The sequence below is a fragment of the Mus pahari genome, chromosome 3 (genome assembly GCF_900095145.1).
Source record: "Mus pahari chromosome 3, PAHARI_EIJ_v1.1, whole genome shotgun sequence".
Taxonomy (NCBI): domain Eukaryota; kingdom Metazoa; phylum Chordata; class Mammalia; order Rodentia; family Muridae; genus Mus; species Mus pahari.
This window is the reverse complement of record NC_034592.1, coordinates 46,394,413-46,409,393: the sequence shown is the minus strand read 5'-3', so window position 1 is coordinate 46,409,393 and position 14,981 is coordinate 46,394,413. Positions and strand designations below refer to the sequence as shown.

The 14,981-nt window shown below is 41.0% G+C and overlaps 1 protein-coding gene across 19 annotated transcripts in view; it reads left to right on the top strand.

Annotated features, from left to right (window-relative positions):
• Window positions 1-14,981, top strand: part of Baz2b (bromodomain adjacent to zinc finger domain 2B) — a 306,980-nt gene that overhangs the window by 288,561 nt on the left and 3,438 nt on the right. For 13 of the 19 annotated variants that reach the window (XM_029536235.1, XM_029536246.1, XM_021191954.2 and 10 more), the window contains 7 exons: window positions 3,376-4,031; window positions 4,347-4,623; window positions 4,799-4,954; window positions 5,508-5,668; window positions 9,630-9,940; window positions 10,348-10,483; window positions 14,148-14,294. In XM_029536235.1, the coding sequence (XP_029392095.1) occupies window positions 3,376-4,031; window positions 4,347-4,623; window positions 4,799-4,954; window positions 5,508-5,668; window positions 9,630-9,940; window positions 10,348-10,483; window positions 14,148-14,294 (1,844 nt within the window). The remainder of the gene's footprint in view (window positions 1-3,375; window positions 4,032-4,346; window positions 4,624-4,798; window positions 4,955-5,507; window positions 5,669-9,629; window positions 9,941-10,347; window positions 10,484-14,147; window positions 14,295-14,981) is intronic. The other 6 variants (XM_029536244.1, XM_029536242.1, XM_029536243.1 and 3 more) reach the window with 1 other exon arrangement.

Genomic DNA, 14,981 nt, shown 5'->3' with positions numbered 1-14,981 from the left:
CTAAATGTCAAATGTCACTGATGGGACACAAAGGTCGTGTCAGCACTTGTAAATCCCAGGTGCTGGCTCTTGACATCTGTGGCACATAAAACAATCCATAGCCAGGCACTGTAGCTCATTTCTATACTCTCAGCACTTGAGAGGCCGAGAGCTTGAGACTACCTTGGGCTGAACCATAGCAAGACCATAGCAAGAAGGGGGTGGGGGGGGAGAAGGACAGAGGGTTGTTCTCCTGTAGAGGGGAGAGAATTAATCAACCTTATAGAAGACAATAGAAAGTGTAAATGAAGGACGTGTTTTTATGAACCACTGTTTTTAAGTGAAAGCTTTGTGTAAACTCTGAGCATCTTAGAGAAAGAGAGAGAGGGAGGAAGAGAGAGAGAGAGAGAGAGAGAGAGGGAGGAAGAGAGAGAGAGCGCAGAATTGCAATCAGTTTCCTTGGAGGAGCCCCTCACCTTTCCAGACACATCCTTTTCCTGTACATTTTCTTTCAGACCCAAATGTGACTCAAGGGGTGACTCTGTGACTGGGCTCACAGCCAGCAAGGACACTTGGGCCAGTGAGCGGCTTGTGACTGTTTCACAGATTACTCCCTAACTGTCTGAGCTGCTCGGAGGAGAATTAGTATGATCTATAGAATTCCAATTCGAAGCTAAGTCAAGAGAAGGATGTGCGCGCTTTCAAATGTTTATAGAGACCTGGTGACCAATGACACCATGTGTCATGCAGATGATCAAAATGGAGCTCCTGGGGCTTCTTGCCATGGGATGCTCTGATGGAGCTTCAGAGGGAATTAAACCCCCCCACACACACACTCTGAGGGGCTGAACCTAGGTGCCCAGTGCATGCCACAGGAGTGCTGGCTGTCAGTACTGTAGCTGCGGCCCCAACTCCATCCTCTAGCGTCACCGCTGGTACACATATTAACCCTTCATTTTATAGCGGCCCCATGGTAAGGATTGCTTATTAGCTTGAAGTCCACTGGACACACAACGGGAGGACTAATGGGAGATTAGTGTGTTTAATGGTGAACTCTAAAGGAAGTATTCCAAGGTGAGTCAGAAGAAATAGCACTTGTAGACACGGAGGCCAAGAAACAGTAGATAGAACACTATCCTGCAAGAGATCAGTAAGCACAAAGGCCCTGAAGAAAAGTCTTAACACATTGAGAAGCAGAAAGTATGGAGAAAGAAGGATGACCATCGTGTGGATACTTCATTCCTCCTTAGAATAAGGAACAAAATACTCATGAAAGGATATAGGTACAGAGACAAAATTTAGAGCTAAGATGAAAGGATGGACTATCCAGGGACTACCCCATTCGGGAATCCATCCCATCATCAGCCACCAAACCTAGATACTAATGCACATGCTAGCAAGATTCTGCTGAAGGGACCCTGATATAGCAGCCTCTTGTGAGGCTATGCCAGTGCCTGGCAAACACCGAAGTGGATGCTCACAGCCAGCTCTTGGATGGAACACAGGGTTCCCAATGGAGGAGCTAGAGAAAGTACCCAAGGAGCTGAAGGGGGCTGCAACCCTGTAGGTGGGACAACAATATGAACTAACCAGTACCCCCTGAGCTCGTGTCTCTAGCTGCATATGTAGCAGAAGATGGCCTAGTCGGCCATTGGGAAGAGAGGCCCCTTGGTCTTGCAAACTTTATATGCCCCATACAGGGAAAGGCCTGGGCCAAGTAGTGGGAGTGGGTGGGTAGGGGAGCAGGGGCGGCGAGGGGGGGAGGAGGGAACTTTCGGGATAGCATTTGAAATGTAAATAAAGAAAATAATAATAATAATAAAAAAGGAAGTGTGGAGAAAGGCCAATGGTGTAGAGATTGCAGGGTTTTCTGTCAGATCTTAGAGAATGCTGAGGCTTAGAGAGGTCTTGGGGTTGGATCCTACACTGCAGAGGAGTTTACAGGGTTCTGTTTATGCAGTACTGCAAGCCGTAAGCAGTGCACACACACATATATGTTCACAGTGCACACATACATATATGTTCACACGCATGCATACGCACAATGTAAAATGGACACAAACAAATGTGTCTCCACAGAAGCCATTCAAATGAAAAATAAATATGAAAAATGATGAACTCCAGAAGCTGGATGCTAGATGGTATGTGTGACTTGTAGAAGGAAGTTATACGTACCTGCTGAGGAGAAGGGAGGTTCAGGGGATAGGAACTGCACTTCATGACTGAATATTTTAACCTGAAAGTCTGTTACTTTTCTGATATAATTATTAGATTTATTGTTTTAAGATTTCTTTAAAACCATCTTTGGATCAGTTGGCATTCATAGAAGAAATAATAAATCATAAAAAGAAAATTAGTCCACTAGTGATCAGATGTGGTCAGATTAGTTTTTTACCTCCTGGACATTGGCAAAGACAAAATATTGACAGCGTACAATTTTGTTAAGGATGTAGGAAACTAGCTATTCTTATGTGCTTCTGGTATAAGTGTATTTGGGGTAGAGTTGATCGAAGTATTCTTCAAGAACTGTTACAAGTATATAGCTTAAGATGCATGTTTTAAAGAATTTGCCCAAGAAAAGAGATCTGAAAAAAATACACACCATAAAAAAATGAAAATACATATCATGTATTATTAATAGTGGCAGTTACGCTCTGCCTGGTCTCTTGACAGGTCAGTCATGATATCCATTTAAAATCATGTATATGTAATAATCTATGACGTAGTTATATATTTATTGATATTTCCAATTAATTTAAACAGCTTGTCTAGATCGGGTTCCCTTTTTCAGATTTCATAGGCTGAGAGGCTCCTGGCGAACTCCTTGGAGTGTTATGTAGACGTAGTGGTTTTTACTCTGCAGGTTTTGTTTTTAATGATTGGACTTTTAGGACAGGGTTATGTGTTGTATGTGTGTCTGTGCCATGCATGTGGAAGCCAGAGGAGGACATTGGATGTCTTTCATTACCTCTCTTGATTTTATTATCTTCAGTCGGGGTCCCTGTCTGAACGAGGAGCTCACTGTTTCTGCTGCTTGCTTGGCTGCAAACTCCTAGGAGCTCCCTTCTCTGCCTTCCAACACTTGATTCCACACATGTGCGGTCATATATGCCTGTTCTTTATGTGGGTGCTGGGATTCAAACTCACGTCCTCACAGCTGCACAGCAAACATTCCTACCCCCTGAGCCATCTCCCTAACCCCCGTAGTTTAACCTTTATAGCGAATATATACTAAGTTTCTAATAAGTGAAAAAATTCCATAGGAAAAAATGTGGAATATACGATAATACAGGAGTTTGCTTACATATACATATGATTTGGTGAATAATAAAGTTTAACTCCATTAGTGGTTTGTTGTACAATAACTTACTTTAATAGTATCTTTCATTTTTGTAGGCCTAGAAGAAATTGCAAAAGAAAAAGAAAAGCTTAAAAAGGCAGAGATTCTCCAGATCAAAGAAGAAGTATTTGAGACTTCTGCGGAGACTTTAAACTGTTCCACTAGAGATCACTGCGAGCAGAAAGACGACCCAAAAGAGAAAGATAACACAAATCTATTTCTTCAGAAACCTGGCTCTTTCTCCAAGCTAAGCAAGCTTTTGGAGGTAGCTAAAATGCCTCCTGAGTCAGATGTTATGACCCCCCCAAAAGTGAACGTTAGTACAAACGGGGGCCCCCTGTCTCATCAGAACAGTGGGAAGCATCCACTGGGGAGCGTTCCCTCGGCAGCAACAGCACAAAGCCCCGTGGGAAAGACAGACGCCAGTCTGTTTAGCCCGGGCTCTAGCAGTTGTGGAAAGTTCTATAGTCCTCTCCCCAATGCCCAGCTGTTAAAAACACTGACTGAGAAGAGCAGGCAATGGTTTAGCCTTTTACCAAAAACACCTTGCGATGACACGTCCCTGACCCACGCTGACCTGTCCACCCCTTCTGTGACTCCTCAGTCTCAGCCACCGGCTAAGTCACCTTCGCCAGCCCCAGCTGCTCTGCTCGGACCCCCTTCTGTTCAGAGCCCCGCTGGACTGAACCCGTTTGCTCTGTCACCTCTTCAGGTTAGTAATGCTGACAAAACACACTGTGCCAGCACCTCACTGAACCCTTAGTGATCGTCCCAGAGACCTTCCCATCAGAGTTAAAATATCCTAACAGGCCTGAAATCCAAAGCAGCCAGGATTTCTGTCACTGAACTTCATTTTAAATGTTTTTATTATTAGGTAACATTTTTAAATGTTTTATTATTATGTATCAGAGGGTAACTTGCCGGAGTTGGTTCTTTCCATCATGTGGGCCCTAGGGACATCAGGCCTAGTATCAGATGCCCTTACCCACAGACCCCTAATCTGCCTTTGAAATGTTGTGTTTTACAGGTGAAAGGTGGTGTGTCTATGATGGGACTTCAGTTCTGTGGGTGGCCTGCTGGAGTGCTCACTTCCAATGTCCCATTTACATCACCTTTGCCTGCTCTTGGCTCAGGGTTGGGGCTGCCAGAAGGAAATGGTAGTAGTTCATTCTTGACTTGCAGTGTTGCTTCAAGTAAAAGTGACTCTCCAGTCCCTGCAGCTGAAAGGGCCTCCGGCGCTCAGCCAGCGGCTGTTGAAGTAGCAAAACCAGTAGATTTTCCTAGTCCCAGACCTATCCCAGAAGGTAGGTACAACACTCGGGCCCGTAGCCACTTGCTGCAGTATCTTGTGGTGAAAGTTCCTCACCTATAAATGTTTCTCCTATGGATTTGTGTAGCCAACAAATCCTGAGATTTCCTTAAATGCCACTATTTCCTATTCAAAATCATGTAAACCATGTATGTGCTTTCTTGACTTAGAAATGCAGTTTGGTTGGTGGAGAATCATTGACCCCGAGGACCTGAAGACATTGCTCAAAGTGCTGCATCTCCGTGGGATAAGGGAAAAGGCATTGCAAAAGCAAATACAGAAGCACTTGGATTACATTACCCAAGCCTGTGTCAAGAATAAGGACGGTATATGCCCAAGAGATTTCTACTCTTATTTTATTATGAAAACTCATTGTTTTACCCTAAAAAATTTTAATATGTTTCTACCTTTTTTATTTTTCAAATTATTTTTAATTCTTGGTATGGATATGTGTGTGCATAGGCCGGAGGTGTTGGATCCCTCTGAGTTTGAATTATAGGTGGTGCCTAATTTGCATACTGGGAATCCAACTCAAGTCCGCAATGAACAATTCATACTTTTTGCCACTGAGGAACCTCTCCAGTACACACACACACACACACACACACACACACACACACACACACACACACACGTACTTAAATGTTACTTAACAATGGCTAATTGCTTTTCTCTAATTGTATTACCTATCGTTTTTAGCACCTGTCCACATACAATTTGATGGGTCTTAGCCAGTGTCTTACTCCGTCGTTCACATTTGTAGATCTTGAAAAGCTGATATATGTAGGGTCCCTACCATTTTACTTATTTAGAGGAATAAATCGTTTTTTGGATAGGTTAGAAAAATAAATGTAATAACTGATTTCTTTTCAAATGTAGTCGCTATTATTGAATTCAACGAAAATGAAGAAAATCAGGTAACCCGCGACATAGTGGAAAACTGGTCAGTAGAAGAGCAAGCAATGGAGCTGGACCTGAGCATACTCCAGCAAGTGGAGGACCTGGAGCGGAGGGTTGCATCAGCAAGTCTGCAAGTGAAGGTAAGCTGGCGTGGCATAAAATCTGGGGTTAGGATAATGGAAGGGAATTAACTCTTACTATATGCATAGTCGAGACTCGTTATTGTACTAGATAGTTTTACATTATTTCATTTAATACCAAACTTTCCTGAGTGAATTTCTCCCATCTTACAGGTAAGGAAGCAGGCTCGATATAAATAATCCTCCAGTCACATTTTAAGTGGCAAGCACGTATGCAGACTATGCTCTTTGCGCTATACAGACTCTGTGGTTCCCCACAGCTCGCTGTCTCCTCAGTGCTATTTACAGAAATCTTTTCTGGTGTGGAGTTCTTTACCTCAAGCACATTTTTGTTTTCGCAGTTAGAAAGACAATTTTGCCTGTAGATCTTATCAGAGTCCTACTGTAGTGTCTCATGGAAGACCAAGAATCCCTTTATTTATAACTGTTACATGTCACAATTTTACAGTGTACAGTTTAAATTCAAAGACAATACAGACATAGTAGGATTCGTGTTCTAACAATGCGGACACACCCTGAACATCTGTATGCAAGCTCATAGGTCATCTGAGGGGTGTGGCATGTCACAGCCGTGGTCGGAACTGAGAGAGGCAAGGCAGAAGGAAGGCTTTTCTCGCTACTCATGATGCTTAGGTTTAAAAAGAGGGCGGTGGTGGGGTTGTTCCAACAGGTAAGTATAGACTGCGTGTTGACTAAGCAGAGAAACCTGCAGAGGTTTTGAAAACTGAGGACTCTCCTGTCACTTTACATGCTATTTATACTTTATTCAGAAGGAAAACATATGGTGTAATCCTGTCCTGCCCGGTCATTTATATTTTGCTTCATAATTAGTTCTGAAGGTTTCCCAGTTGTCATTTTCCAAAGCTAATATGATATCCTTTTTTTTGCCACGAGCGTAATTACTAGCAAATGCATCACCTCCTCAAACTATTGTGCTGTAAAGCAGGGCATCTCCCCCTCCCAGCCTGCGCACTGTCCACACACCTCATTTATCTAGCGGAACTCTTCCACACAAGTTAATTTTCTGGAGAAGTGAAAATTATTCCATTTAGTGCCATAATTTTTTTAAACATGTTTGTCGGATCTGTTAGTTTGTGTCTTTCACTGCCTCCTTAAATTGAGAGTAATGAATGTAATTTAGATTGTCTTGGTGGCATAATATTATTAATATAAAGACCAGTTATCAGGCCGTGGGCCCAGGAAACATGTACTGAATAGAGTCCCCTTGCTTTCTAGCACACTGTATCTGCGTTCCACACTCTGATTTTGCCCTCTCTTGTTCATGTGGTTTTAATTTTCCTTCACCTTATTTTAATTTACCAATGTTAACTGATCAGGTGTTGGGAAAGCACGTCAGGCATTTATAGAGTTTGGCCTGGAACAGTCACATGGGATGGCTTGGCCCTACCACATCACTGGCTTTCATGCCAGTGTTTGTAGTTAGAAAACATTTTAGCATTCTCGGCAGCTAAAATGAGTGGAATTTGCTGCTTAAGTGGAGTGTCTCAGCATCCTGTTGTCATTGAGCTAGCTGTGAATGGTGCTGTAGTATTCTGAGAACTGAATTATAATTTTATTAGTCTTGAATTGTCTTTGAAAAAGTGGTGAAAGTAATAATGAAATCTCTTAGTATCTACTGAGGACTTGTGTGTGTGTGTGTGTGTGTGTGAGTGTGTGTGAGTGTGTGTGTGTGTCTATTTTTTTCTTAAAAGGAAAATATTTTTAGCCTAAGAAGCTTAGCATTATGAAGGCACATTAAACCTTGGTGTTGGTCTATAATACGTTGTTGATGTTTTCTTTGTACATTGTAGGAGAGTCTGACCCTAGCCTTGGTTGTTGAGTATGCCAGAGTCCTGTGACTCCCCATCCCCTAGATAGCTCTCCTGTTTCCTATTTGTTTCCTCTTCATCATGAGCTCTCTGAAATGGTTTCCAAGGTTCTGGTGTTTCCTGAAAGCCATGAGGGTGTACAGCCTCTCTCAGCTATTGAATCCGTAAATGTATGTGGAGATATGCACGGGTTTGCATGGGATTTTCTGTCCTTAATCTGACTTTATGTCTTCGTTACCACTAACTGAACTGGTGGCAGTTTTTACCATACCCCCCTCCTCCATCCATAGACTTTACTAAGTATGAGCCACAGCGAAACATCCCTGAACTCACTCTTTCACATCTATATTCTTTTCTGATTCGTTGCTGAAATATCAAAGCTAAACTTTGCATGTCTTTGTTGTAGTGTTATTATTAGTGTTGTCTGAGTGTGCGTTCCAGCACACAGGACTACTTGGGTCAGACTCTGTGACCCAGTGTGAAGTGTGCTTTCTAGTTTTAAATCTTACAGATTTATAGCGATCAGCTAAGTTATTCAGACTTTTTAAAACATTTTTTAATCAAATGGAGCGCCTTTGCACACTGGCACAAAGGGTCTTTTCTAAAGTGATGACGTCAGCCATCTTCATGTGCATGTGCCTGTGTCTTGCTGGGGACCATGCAGAAATCAAAATATACTATATTTACAAGGTTTCTGTTATTTAGCAATGTTGCTTCCCTTTTAGAATGTGGGAAGGATTTGTTATAAGTTGTTACTGTTTTCAGTGTCTCCTAAGTCCTCCTCTGCCTTAGCCAGGCCTGATGCTTGCACAAACTCACAACCCCTCCTGCTTCATTCAGCTCTGCAAGCATGGCTCCCCACGCTTCTTGCTTTTCTAAACATAAATATTCTGTTGAGATAAAGGAGATCTAGTTCTAATGCAGAAACTAAATGAATAGTTTCTAAAGAGGTTTAATCAGGTGGTAGAGACAACATAAGTGGATTAAATGTGCCTCTAGGTCCCAGAAAGCTTGCCTTGTAGTAGAAAGGTAAGGTGTGGGCACATGGTGCATCCTAGTGACTAACCATAAAGAAGTATAGTTTTGTGTGTGAATTTTAAAGAGTGGACTGGTTTCTGCTGGGTGTTTAGAAGAGCTCAATCCAAACCATGAAGAGTTGAGATGTGTAAGAAGATGCATGAGACTGTCAGGCAAAAACTGGGTGAATGAATAGTGCAGTAAAAGGTGGCAGCGTGGGCAGCACCAGGAACTGGAAACTTCCTGTTAGAGAGGAGCAAGGCATGGAGTCCTCACAGTGTGGAAGTCCAAGTGGGATGTGAGAAGAACCATAGATTGAGGAACTTGAATGTCAGCAATTGGGAACTTGTTAAGGCTGGGTAATCTTTGACAAAGGATCGGCATGAATGAGCTTGGTTATAAAACCATTTATTCAATCAATTCTTATATAGTGAGTGGCTCACTATTTTATTTTTGCTGTGCTGGGAATAAACAAGTAAAGGCTCACATGGGCCAGCCCTCCTCATGAGATTTAGGGGGAGAAGGATGTTAATGGAGTCATCATGCTGTCAAGAAGGCATAGCCAGGGCAAGGCTGTGCAGCGGTTTAGGATCCCAGGGGAGCCCTTAGCAGGAAGATGTCACCCCTGAAGGTGTTGAGGGAAGGATTTCCTTCAGGGAATGCTTTCCTGACATGGGTGCCGCAGAGTGAGTGGACTTACTGGGGGAAGACGGAAGCACTTCGTGTTCAAGGAAGTCATGGAGCACAGCGGAAGTGGTGGGTACGCAGACCTGCGTGGGAGCAGTGGAAGGCATGAGGTCTAAAACCAAGAGAAAAGTTCCCAGGCCACCAGGACATGCCTTCACAGCATATGCATAGCATTATCGAACTGTTAGTCTAAACCTTAGCAGTCCTTTGCTGAATGTCATCACTAGTGTAACCAATGTTAATTTTTAGACACTTTTCTCACCATCTGCTTTTCCTTTTTAACCTAGCATTAAGAAACACGAGGTAAACCTTTTTAGTAAAGATCCCTAGGATCTACTGGTAGTCGCTGCTAAATTTTAAGTAAAGGTAACTCACCCATCTAACGTTGTCAGAAGAAACCATAATGACATTATTTCCTTGATGTATAGGGTTGGATGTGTCCAGAACCTGCATCGGAAAGGGAGGACTTGGTATATTTTGAACATAAGTCACTTACTAAGTTGTTCAAGGAGCATGATGGAGAACTTACTGGTGACGAAGAAAACAGTGCGCATGCACTGGCTCGGAAGAGTGACAACCCCCTAGATATAGCTGTAACCAGACTGGCTGATTTGGAGCGGAACATTGAGAGAAGGTATCTGAAGAGCCCCTTAAGTACCACCATTCAGATCAAACTGGATAATGTGGGCACAGTTACTGTCCCTGCTCCTGCACCATCCATTAGTGGTGATGGTGACGGGTAGGTTATTGAGATTAACTTGACAAATTATTGTGCTTCTTTGCTGATTGGAGCCTATTTTCTATTGCCTGTTATCTATGTATCTTCTTGTATGTCTGTGATCCACGTGGATCATGCTACTTGCATGGTGCTTTGTAAAATCTTTTTTTTTTTTTTTTTTTTTTTGTTGTTGTTGTTGTTATGTGCATTGATAATCCTGCAAAGTGACCTTACATTTATCTGGTTGTGACTAAGCTTCAAGGCACGTAGCCAGTCTGTGCACTACATCAGATTTAGTTGCTTAAACTTTATACTTATTGGCTGTTACCTGTTTTTGTCATTGCTTGGCTTTCAGTGTGATGATTGTTTCGCATTCGGTGACCATAAATGTGGCGTGACCTACTCAATTTCTCTGTATCTCAATGCAGAATTGAAGAGGATATTGCTCCAGGGCTCAGGGTCTGGAGAAGGGCCTTAGCAGAAGCTCGCAGTGCTGCGCAGGTAGCCCTGTGCATCCAGCAGTTACAGAGGTCAATAGCGTGGGAAAAATCAATTATGAAAGTTGTAAGTGTTCTCATTTAAGAAATACTATGACTGATTCCCTCTGTCTTGTTTTTCCCCCCAACCTCCAGATCTTTCTTAACTATATATTACTCTACCATTACAATGATGTATTCTGAACTTGGAAGTATGTCTAATTCTTACATAGCATATAATCTTACTTTTCCCTTACCTTGAGCTTCTCATAGCAACCTGCCAGATATGTCGTCTCCCTTTGCTCATATTTTGTTTTCGTCTTCTTTCAATACTTGTTTATAATCCTAACATGCCGCCTCCTACACTGTATCAGCATGATGGTTGTTAATGTCAATACTTTGAAGGCTTTTGCACTCCTGTAAGTCCTCTCTCCCCTGGCATCTCTGCCCCATCAGGCCCTTGTTGATTTACTTCTGTGTACTAATCAGAATACTAAATACTGTGCTCAGACTCAGTGTTTGTATCAGATGAGGTTGGCAGAAACAGATTCTCTCCTGATCATTAAAATAAAAAATGTTTTTCATCTTTGTATAACCCCAGTCGTTTATTGGATAGCAAGCATTCATTTTGTGTTAGGCATCATAATACCACATATTTAAAATAACAGCTCTAGGTCACTTACTTTCTTTTTTTTTTTTTAGGTTTTTTGAGACAGGGTTTCTCTGTGTAGCTCTGGCTGTCCTGGAACTCACTCTGTAGACCAGGCTGGCCTTGAACTCAGAAATCCGCCTGCTTCTGCCTCCCGAGTGCTGGGATTAAAGGCGTGAACCACCACGCCCGGCTGGTCACTTACTTTCAAACAGACAGTTGTTCTAAATCATGTAGAAAGTGCCCTATTACCTGTTTATGTCCCATACATAGAAATACTTAATGCATAAACTTTTATGAATCACTTTAATATTTGCTTTTGAATTAAAGACCAGCTTTAAAATTCAAGTATTTGAGATTTGTTTTCATGAGGAGCTGAAGTTGAAAATTCCTTTATTGAAATAGTCATTCCTAAGAAAAGAAGAGATCCCAATAACCCAGCCTTCCTTCCCCATAACCCAGCCCTTCCCTCAGTTTTACCCTAGTGCTTAGACTGCTCAAGGCCTTATATGCAGTTTATGCAAATAAATTTTGTGTCTTGTGGTTTTTCATTTCTTCCTAAAGATATGTGTGGAACCTGAATCTGCACTGTTTTAGAGTATGTCTAAACTTAAAGCCTGTTCAACTCATTACATTTACCATAGACTTGAAAGCTCTATATTTCTCTGAAAATTATTAGAAATATAATTGTCACAAAAGTATTATTAAAGCAAGTTTAATAATCTCCTCGGGCAAATGTATTTGGTGAAATCTAGACTACAGTGAATAAAAACAATTAATTGAATTTGCATTAAAATGAAATTTATAATTTTTTTATCCTCCTCTGAGGTCATGATAATGGTCAGTTTTGTTTTAAACCTAAACAAAGAAACCACGAGCATGGTTCTGTTGGTGTCCTTCTCTTTTATTGTTTTGTTTTTGAGGCACCTCGCTGGTGTAGCCCAGGCTGGCCTTGAACTCCCAGTTGAGCCAGGCAGCCAGGCAGCACCACACCTGCACCTTCTCAGTTTGAAATTCACAAGTCTTCCTACATTAGTAATGCGCATGTATCATCGTGTAATCTAACCTTGTCACAAGAGTCATTTTAAAAATCTTCAGTACCACATTGTTTGCTGCTAAGGGCATGGCTCAGCAGTGCAGCACTTGCCTAGTATGCACACTGTCTTGGGTTCCATTCTCAGCATTGCAAATAGCAGTGGTGATGGAGACTGTGGTGATGATGGTGATGGTGGTGGTGGTGATGGGGGTGACGGTGATGGGTAATATGATGTGGTTTGCTGCTCAGAGATTAAGAAGTACTTTTGTAAATGTCAGTCCCCATAATTGTCCTCACAGTAAATTAAAATAACATGTCAAGTGCTCTATATCCTTAAAAACGGTCTTAGGAAAGAGGAAACCGCTGATTTGCTTCTAGGTAATTCTCTGCTTACATATTTTTTTGCTTTTGTAGCAAAGGAGTTAAAACAAATATCAATATACATGTGCTCACGTCATAATTGTGATCTTTTACTATGATTTTTTTCAAAAGTGCCAGAAATTTTATATTTAATACCTTTTCTCTAAAAAGATTTAATATTTTTAAATTGGGCATGAAATGTCAAGTAGACTTTGTAGTATTTCTGGTGTTTTTCCAGTAAACCAAAAATTATGTTCATAAATACAATTTTTAATATTATAGATTTAAATATAACCTTACACTTTATTTCTAAACAAGTGTTTTTGCAGTAGAGTTTTTAAATATTGTTTCTGAATGAGTGTTTTTGCAAGGGTTTTTAAAAGCAGAGCGTTGATTTGGTGAAATACCCTCTTAAGTTACTCACTGTTACAGCTTTTGCCCTTATATACATGGCTATTTTACTAATAACATACCTGGTGCACTTGCCAGATAGATTTTATATTTGTTTCTTGAATAGTTTGTGCCTCCCATTTCCAATTAGTTTTCAGCAATATCTTTGGATACATACTGAGTTATATAAGATTTAGAGTTTCTAGGCTTACAAATAATGTGTTTGAAGTTAAATGAAGCAATTTTGAATTGTGATTATAAATACCTAGCTTTAATAGAAACTAATTTCTACTTAAGTATTTTTACTCTTGCCAGGCTATGGGCTTTAATTCCTGTACTCAGGAGGCAGAGGTAGGCGAATCTCTGTGAGTCTGTGGCCAGCCTGGTCTATGGAGCAAGTTCTAGGACAGCCAGGGCTCCACAGAGAAACCCTGTCTCAATCCTGATTGCAGGGTGCTGTCCGTCATGAGCAGACAGCCCTGGCCTGAGCCGGCGGTGGTGCTCGCCTTCCTCACAGGACCTCAGATGTGTGCAGCTTTTCCTTCCTCTTTCTGAAACTTTCTTTATTCATACTAAAGTAATTAATGGTATCACACAGTTTTCAATAAAAAAGAAATAATTCCTTTTAGTTATAGAAAGCAAGTTATGGCTGTAAATGATTGTATTCTGTTTTTTTCTTGGAAATAATTTTATGAGATACATTTTCTATATTTGTGGCAGAAATTGACTCTGGTTGATTTTCAATGTTTCCTGTTTTAGACTCAGTTTTTAGTCAGTTATACAGCATAGATAGATAATATACAATCTAGGAATATCTAATATATATATATATCTACACTAATACAAGCTTCTGAATTTTGATATTAAAAACTATTCTAACTCTCATTTCTCTCTCAGAATAAAACTACTCTAACTCTTATTTCTTTCTCAGAATATCGTAAGGACAGTAAGATAAGCAAAGATGAGGTGCTAAAAGTCCCATGCACTAAAGCTTCCATTGCTTCGTGTGCTCTGATGTCATGTTGATGACTTCATGTGTTGATATGTACATGCTTCTGAAGTGTGTGAAAGCACCCAACCTTTAGCTTTGTTCAATGCAGTGTATCTGAGATGTGCATTTACCACAAAAGATTGCTCACCCTGTCATGTGGTCCATATCTGTGTAACGAGAGATACATAGATGTGCGTGGCTGGTCTGTATTTGTTAGCAAGCGGAATGTCCATTACTAATATGAATGAGGAGTCGTGGTTTGTTTAACACCCAGCAGCCAGGATTCACAGTGGAGAACTGATCTAAGTGCTCTCCTTGTATTGTAGTACTGCCAGATCTGTCGAAAGGGTGACAATGAAGAACTGCTTCTACTCTGTGACGGCTGTGACAAAGGCTGCCATACCTACTGCCACAGGCCCAAGATTACAACTATTCCTGATGGGGACTGGTTTTGTCCAGCTTGCATCTCTAAAGTAAGAATGTCAGGAAACTAAATTGTTTAAAGTACCAAAATTTTATGGCTTGTTTTGTTTAAAGATAGAAATCACATTTTGTAAAATTAATGCATTCACAAAGTTGTGCAGTATCACCACTGTTCAATTCCAGAGCATTTTTTCAATACCGGAAGGCTTTTACAGAAATAGTGTGTCTGCCTTCTTTTCCTAACCACAATACGTTGAAAGTTCGTGTTCAGCATAGTCCAGCACTTCTTTCTATAGTCAGTGAATACTCTGTTATATGGATTTACTGCATTTCGTTTATTCATTCATCGGCTAATGAACATCTGAGTTGTTTCTACCTTCCAGATACTGCGAATGCTTCTTTTACTGTCCTTGTACCAGTCTTTATAACGACTGTACCTTGGATACATGACCTGTAGGAGACTGTCTAGGTCGGATGAGAATGAACACCTGTATTTTTAGTCATTTTTCAGTCACATTTATAATAGGAACTTGTGAAGTAAATTAAGAGAGCAATAGAAATATATATTTATATGTAAATATAATAAATTAGGAAGAAATGGGTTGGGTATAACTAAAACCTCAGTAACTAAAACCATGCTGGAAAGGCCTTAGCAGATTCATGGCACTCTCACTCTTTCTCTCCTCTCCTCTCCTCTCCTCTCCTCTCCTCTCCTCTCTCCCTCTCCCTCTCCCTCT